The sequence below is a fragment of the Musa acuminata genome, chromosome BXJ1-1 (assembly GCF_036884655.1).
Source record: "Musa acuminata AAA Group cultivar baxijiao chromosome BXJ1-1, Cavendish_Baxijiao_AAA, whole genome shotgun sequence".
Taxonomy (NCBI): domain Eukaryota; kingdom Viridiplantae; phylum Streptophyta; class Magnoliopsida; order Zingiberales; family Musaceae; genus Musa; species Musa acuminata.
The window spans coordinates 32,582,791-32,590,777 of NC_088327.1; the positions used below are offsets into that span (position 1 = coordinate 32,582,791).

A 7,987-nucleotide genomic window follows, 5' to 3' on the forward strand; every position below is an offset into this window, starting at 1 on the left:
GAAACGTCATATCCAAATCTTTACTGTTTGTGTCGATAGCAGTACTTCTGTCGGATTATCGCACTTCTCCTTGCAAAGATGCTCTCTTTGCAAGACACGAGGCTTTCATTGTACAGGTAATTTTCATGTGTTGGTGTGATTAATCCTATGCTCTTAACTGGACTAAAACTTCCTCAATTTCAATTTAGTCCTTACATTGCTCTCACGGTTTCTGTGATGAGTTCCATGTTACATCCTTCCACCGTGAGATTGACTTGGTCACATTTTACAGGAATTATCATATAAGACCTAAACAAAGTCGTGTAGATACTGCTATTACCACCAAGTATAGGTATCATATAATATCGAAATAGTTTACCTTTGTAGCGGAAGCTTCCCATTAGTCTCCTCGATAGCCATTCTAGACCAAAATCTACATCTATCTATCTATATGTATATATAGAGAGGGAGAGAGAGAGAGAGAGAGATGCCATATCCTAAATCTAGACAATTTTCGGACAATGGAAAATTCGCTCATCATCGACTCGGTGATCCAAGAGATGGAGCACGCGTTCGATCTCACTAAAAAGCTTCAGTCCCTCGTCGAGCTTGGCAGCTGCAGTGATAGGCTGAAAGAACTCGTGAGGGTCCTCAAGGATGATCTACAGCAGATAGTGAGGTCTCGGAAGAAGGATGTCAAACCACAGAAGAAACGCATGGCTTCGCTTGATGTCCCGATCCGAGTCGATCGAAGAAGCCTGTAAGTTCTGCAATCGATTCCATCACTTGTATGTTTTCTCCACAGGCAAGCATGCATGCGTATGTGAAAGAAGGCTTTTTGTTTGTTTATCGTATCAACAGCTCTGCTCGAAGAGAAATCACAGCAACACCTTTTGATCATGATCACCAGTGGAGAAAGTACGGGGAAAAGAAGATCACTGGCTGCATCTTTAGCAGGTTGGTTTGTTGTGTTTCTTTACACGATCGTGACAGTAACTGTGTGTTCGAGATTGTGGTCATAAATAGGATTCTTAAGTTTTAGCCTTATAAATAGGGTTAAAGCTGTCTTTTGTCTTCTTTCTTCGAGATTGTTATTTGCAACTTTCTCTTTACTATTATAATCTTATTTTTAATTTTTTTAAATATTTTTTAAATTATCTTTTATAAATTAGACGAACCTAAATATCATTTTCTTCCTCCTCTTTCTCCTCAAAAGGAAGGTGTCAACTAAGTGACGAGCGACAACATCGATAAAGAGCAAGATGAAATAAAGGGTTATGAGGAAAAAAAAAGAAGATAAAATTGATAATATTAGGATTATAAATAGTAAAATAATATTTTATTATTTTTTAAAGAGTTTTCAATAATAGCAACAAGGATTGTGAATGGTAAACAAGAATCACGATTAAGAAACTTCTTTTTCTTTTAGTTTAAATTATCTACGACTAGGGACAAAGTATGTACGCATGTGTATGAACTTTGAGACTCTTTTTCTTTCTTTTCCAAAGGTATATATTAATAGAGAAATTTAATCTACCTCTTTTTTTTTTGCTTATTTTCTTAATTTCATCTTCTTCTGCTTTTTTTGGTAAATAAAATAAGGATTCTGAGAAAATAAGTGGGCCAAATCCTGATGGGCCTTGGAAAAATCCCCTACACTAATTGAACTCATTGTAGTATTGGTATCATGATTCCATTGGTGTTGTACATCAGACTTAAAGGTATATGAGGTCCAAAATGAGATGATATGGATAGAATATTGTCACGGACGATCCTTATATTGATAATGGTGAATTAGATAATTGGATTTGAATATTGTTTAGTGTTTGAGTACGTATAGGTGAAGTTTTTGATGAGTTTGAAAGGTCGACTCTTTGGAAGATCATCTTTATAAACATCCCTACTTTATTTACTCTATAATCTATTATTAGTCTTTACCGTCTTTGCATGCCCACGTTACAGGAGCTACTACAGGTGCACTTACAGCGAGGATCAAGGATGCACAGCGAAAATGCAAGTGCAACGACAGACCCCATCGTTGTTTCTCGTCACTCACACAGGACGACACAGGTGCAAAACTTCCTCCTCGAGAACTGATGACGATGACACAGTCAAGCCTTCGGCTTCTCATATCACAGTCGAGCCATTCCTGCTGCGTTTTGATTCGGGAGATCATTATAAGAAGGAAGAGAATAAGAGTTATGTGAGGAAAGATATGGTTCAGACTTGGTCGGGGAAGCTGGAATCAGCAGATCCCACATTCCATGAATCTATGGAGAGCTCCTCGGCGATCGGCGGCATCGATTCATTGAGCTCAGTTGCGTTGGACATGGATTTCTCAGTATTCGATTTTGATGACATAGAGTACTAGTTTTTGTAGGTATTAGGAGAAGCACCAGCCTCGTCTAATCGATCGATAGGTTCTGCAATAAATTTAGGATGTTAGCAGGAGGAGAAAATCGAGACATAGTTCAATATCTGGTGTTGAATCGAAGATAATGATCTTCTAAATTGTCTGCTTTTCTAATGTTGGCAAGTGAAAGATGATGCTTGAATCTATCGATGTTGGTGACCACATCAAAAAGGACGTGAAATTATGTGCCTAATGTGTGGAGAACGATGTAACATAAAAGATATGAAAGGATAGATAGAATAAGTCAAAAAGAAAAATTAAAAGTGGACATGAGATAGGAACGATCGATGGAATAGTTTGCATTGAAGAGAGAAGATGAATGAGTAGAGGAAATAAAAGCTCAACGGGAGATAACAAATATACAAGGGACTGTATAGGTTGAGAGAAAATAGAAGATTGATGCAAATCATCGAAAGAAAAGAAGATCAAAGGGTATTAAAGATTCTATAAATATATTGGAGCCTCTCTCTCTCTCGTAAAAGCTTAGGTTTTTTACATTATTGATCATTCGATTACATTATAGTCCAAGGAGTAGAAAGATCTCAAAGATAATATCCATTACTAGAATAAAGTAGAAGATAGGTGAAATTACAGATAATGACTGCTCTTCTCAAATAACATAGAGAAGAAGAGTGAAGTTTAGATTAATACTAAACTCAAAATTAAGATAGCCAGTTTATGTTTTATTGGCTTTGCTGGTCATGAGAAGGTGAAAAATAATTACAGACAAAAAAAAAAGGTCTCTTTTAGATTTTTGTCAAAAAATATCTTATTTTTAGAAATTCTCTAATAATATTTTTTATATTATATTATAATATCTTTATTAATACTAAAATATACTATATTATAGTATCTTTGTATTATGTTAAAATATTTTTTGATTTTTGTTAAAAATACTATAACACAGTATAAAAAACACTATGCTTATAATATTTTATAAAAAAATTGTAAAAAATACTATGTTATATTATTTTTACATTATATTATAATATATTTCTTATATTATTAAAAATACTATAATATAAGAAAAGAAAAAATATTTTAATTATTAGATTAGAAAAGGTATTATTATAAATCTAAAAATAAAAATACTTTTCGAGAATAAATAAAAAGATTTATTTTTTTTCAAAATTCATCCAATGTAAAATAACATAAAACTTATATCAATTATGCTGTTTTTATCAGATTGAGAGGCTGGTACATCAAATCCGATAAGTATTTTATATTGGTGCTTCTTCGCCATCTTGTCTGAACCGAAACATCTCCATTAGACTCACAAAAGTTGTTTGCTCAATCTGCTGGTAAAAGGTAGATAGAAGTGATGCCATGATTAGGTTGACGATAACGAGGACAAAACGAAAATATAGTAAACGCTGGTCTTCGTTCAAACACTTGCAGTTTCCACACCATCTTCCATGCAAGTTAAGAATGGCCAATGCAGCGTTCAATGGGTGTGGCATGTGAACTTGTTCGCTCTTGTCCCCCATGAACTCTGGGTCTAAGAAACGCCTTCACACTAGTGTGTATTCCCTCGCACCTGCATCATCGGAGATTACTCCAACCATAGCTTATCCTCTTCTTCACCTGCTACTGATTTATTTACTCCATTCTACTTTCACTCTTGCACCTACTCATGGCGCAATTAACTCCCATAGATACAGAGAGCGGCATGAGCACCCAATGCAGCCAGCACACATTAGCTTCTAAGATAGCCATTGATAGGGAATATTTCGACATCACTCGAGCGATGACAGTTGATAGCCATCGAGGAGCCAACATTCAGCATGTGCCTAGCACATCTCTGGAGGAAGCATAGTGAACTTAGCGGACGTGCGATCGACTCTGTGCTACTCGACACTATACGAGTTGATGCCGCATGATGGGGGATTGGACGGGTCGACCTGTGCCATGTGGCGACATAGGGAACTACCACTTGCATAATGAAGCATCGACGGTCATCAATGACCCACTAGCTTGAGGAAGGAGATCGATTTTTTTTCACCAATAAAGCCACCAGCTATCCTAACTATTAGAGGGGTCGAGTCGGGAATTTTCTCTCCCGGTGTCAACTTGTCGTGCAGGATCTTGTCTCTCGGTGTGGACGTAGCCGATCAAGCTCCACCTTGGGTCACTCATGATGATGCAATAGACGCTCGAGAGCCAACCCCCCGGCTCGACCTGATCTCTCCGGCCTCCTTGCCTAAGAATCCGTATGAATAATCTTACGTTTTTGGGATAGAATCGAGTTATACCAATCCCTAGGCCGCGACATCAAGGTACCTAACAACCATATATGTCTCAAGGTTAGAAACTGATAAGGAATTAAAAAAAAAGAATAATTTCAAAAAGAAAAGAGAAATTTATCATAGATTAATAAATAAATAATATATCAAAAAATTAACGTATGATTTAATATGATTCAATTATTTTTTTTCTATGAAGAAAGCCTAAAATTTTCACGTATAAATTATCTTGGCTCAAGTATAAATTAGGCATCATAGATCAATTAAACTCATATCTTAACATCTTTAACATTAATTAAACTCTATTAACATTATCCTTGACAATAGTGTCATTCCTTCAGCAAGCCTAAAGAACCATAGTTCAGTTACGTTTGCTTCTGCACCTATTACATACATTATTTGGCCGCGCACCTCAAGTCATCAAAATACTTTATGGTACGTAATCTATTCATCCAGTTTGACTTCCCGTACGTAAACCCAGCTGTTATTTGAGAAGATTAACACCATAACATCATGTGAATTTGTTTTCTTGGGATACTTCGACATATCAAGTGCATACGAGGGAATGGCAGCAGATGCTTAGTTCGGAGGAAATGTAATATGAAATGCTCATTTGTTCTGTCACTGCCTTGCTTCTGTCTCTCGTTAAGCCAGTATTAATGTTTCTCTTCCCTGTTTGAGGCACGCTTTGTTTCTTTAGCATAATATAGGTTTACTCGCTGGGAGCTGTCAGTGTCTTGTAGAAACATGTGAATGGCAAAAGAAAAATATGCAGAAATAAATTGCTTCTTAAGCATTAAATGAAGGTGGAATGCTACCACGATGGATACATGTACACAAGTGTGAAAATTAGGTTTTGTCATGTATGACTGACTTGGTCATCTTTGACAGGAAACAGCATCATGTAAGACCCAAATGAAGGCTCGCAGAGACTGCCAAAATGGCTGGGAAACCACATCATGTGGGAATAAGATACTCATATAAAGGATCAGAGTATTTCTTTTTCTTCTCGAGGGCAATAAATTAACAGAATGCTTCCGTATCTTATGGACTGATCTCTAGACGAAAATTTAGACTTTTAAGTTTTCTATAGATCTTCTGGATCTTATCTATATTTATGTATGGAGAGATGCTCGATCTGAGATGCAGGCAACCTTTGGTGGAGTTGAAGAGACCGGAGAAGAAACAGCTCATGGAGAATAAGATCATTGACTCTGTGATCCAAGAGATGGAACAAGCGTTCGATCGCACAGCCAAGCTTCAGTCCCTCGTCGAGCTCGTCGACTGCAGTGATACGGAGAAGGAGTCGGCCCTGGTCATCTTAGAGGAGATACTGCAGTCCTGCAGCGCTACCCGCTCCATGTTAAACTCCGGTGGGGCTATTGCGGTACCACGGAAAAACAGCGCGGCGATTGAGCTTGCAAGTCGAGATCTGGCTGCGTTTCATGTTCCACCGCGAAGAGATCCGAGAAGGTAAGAGAGTAGATAACAAATATAATGAAGGAGAAGAAATAAATGTTATTTCATATGCTTTGTGTGATGTCTGTCCTTTAAACAGCTACGAACGAGAAGAAATAACAGCTACACCTTATAATGATGGTTACCAATGGAGAAAATACGGGGAAAAGAATATAAAAGGCTGCACCTTCAAAAGGTTTGCTATCATTACTTACCACTTGTAATCGCTGCTGTAGTTGAAACAAGTAGTCATCATCTCTAGCTAGCTAATTTGATTCGGATGACTGTAATCACACTTCAATTTGTCTTATTATTTTCAAGCAAAGGAAGGATTGCTATTGACTTATGATGTGCTTTCAGGATCAAATCTTGCATCTTTGTATGCTATATGTTCGACTATCAATTCAGCTTTCTTGGGATTTTGCAAATCATCAGAACCCGCTTTTCAAGACTTGTTTCTTATTTTGTATAAATGCATATGATATCATAATTGAAGTCATATACTTCTGTGTGCTACCTTTTCCTTTTTCCTCTGTTGCATAAATTTTCTGTTTCTTCATGTGTGGAGAGGATAGAGTTTCTTCGACATATATATCAAAGTTCATCATGAAATTGCCAAGGAATCAGAAGAAATACTTTTGATCTTCTTCTCCGGCTCATTCGGAGAAGGAACCTCGATAACCTTGTTTTATATTTCCTTCGGTACCTAATCAATTAAATACAGAATTCTCTACTGTTTAAGCATGGCTCTTTTCTTCGTCTTACTCGACTTGTATGACAATTTGGCAGGAACTACTACCGGTGCACCTACAGCCATGATCAAAGATGCAACGCAAAGAAGCAGGTGCAACAACAAGACTCTGGCGCCCCATCTTTGTTCCTTGTCGTCTACAAGGGAGAACACACATGCACACCATCGTGGTCTTCTACGGCTGAGGATGCTCAGCTTATGGTGCAGGACTTCCCAACATCAGCTTATGGTGCAGTCATGCAGGTGCAGGACTGCGATGAGCAGCGCTCTGCTCACGGGACAGCAGTAACTCCTCCGGTCGAGCCGTGTCTGCTTCGCTTTGATTCCTGGGATCACAGCAAGCGCCTCCCCTCGCACATGAATAGTATGAGAAGAAGCGTCGTCGAAGGAACCACTTTGGGCATTTCATCGAGCAAGGTGGAATCAGAGGCTGATTCCATGGAACCACCACAACCAAGCTTGTCAGATATTTGTGGCATCTACTTTGATACCGTTCTGGATGAAGTCTCCTCGTCATGCTCGGTGGGATTGGACATGGACTTCTTGGACTTTAGGTTCTGATGGCATGGAGCTGATCGAAGGCCTCCTTATCTGATTCATCAAAAAATTATGCAATAAAATTAACATTTGATCTAGAGAGAGAACCAATTCCTCCTTCAACTTCCTCCACACGTAATTTGCAATGCTGTGTTATATTAGAGATTAGGATATTGTTAATCGTCAAATTGTGTTCTAATTAATATTCATAATGTGCAGAAAGGTGATTTCTTTTGATGATTGTTGTTGAAAGTTTAATACAATTATTACTTTTTCTCTATGTTAAGACAGTTTAATAGAAGATAGGATAGTATATTAAGATAAATATGATAGCTTTAATATCAAGAAATTGCCCACCATTTCATAATGGAATACCTTCACCTTGAATTAAAAGAAGAAAAATGTAACATTGTGAGTGCTGTATTGGAGATAACTTGTGGTAAACTTAATATTTTTCTAGGTGAGATGTACCATCATTTGTTTTGCCTTGGTAAATAATCCTTGTCGATTTCCTTATAATGAAGTTTAAGTCCTATCATTGGAATCATGGAACTACCAATACTTGTAATTGTGTGTGTGTGTATATTATAGATTGGCAATAATTGA

At 37.4% G+C, this 7,987-nt stretch overlaps 2 protein-coding genes across 2 annotated transcripts; both read left to right on the forward strand.

The window, feature by feature from the left end:
- Positions 1-254: 254 nt before the first annotated feature.
- On the forward strand, positions 255-2,533 carry LOC135587596 (probable WRKY transcription factor 67). Its single transcript, XM_065079184.1, has 3 exons — positions 255-739; positions 841-936; positions 1,942-2,533. Exons 1-3 carry the CDS (start codon positions 501-503, stop codon positions 2,348-2,350), a joined length of 744 nt encoding a protein of 247 aa, XP_064935256.1. The 5' UTR covers positions 255-500; the 3' UTR covers positions 2,351-2,533.
- Positions 2,534-5,677: 3,144 nt separating this feature from the next.
- LOC103973305 (probable WRKY transcription factor 38) lies at positions 5,678-7,621 on the forward strand. Its single transcript, XM_009387833.3, has 3 exons — positions 5,678-6,108; positions 6,194-6,289; positions 6,883-7,621. Exons 1-3 carry the CDS (start codon positions 5,753-5,755, stop codon positions 7,403-7,405), a joined length of 975 nt encoding a protein of 324 aa, XP_009386108.3. The 5' UTR covers positions 5,678-5,752; the 3' UTR covers positions 7,406-7,621.
- The last annotated feature ends 366 nt before the right edge of the window (positions 7,622-7,987 follow it).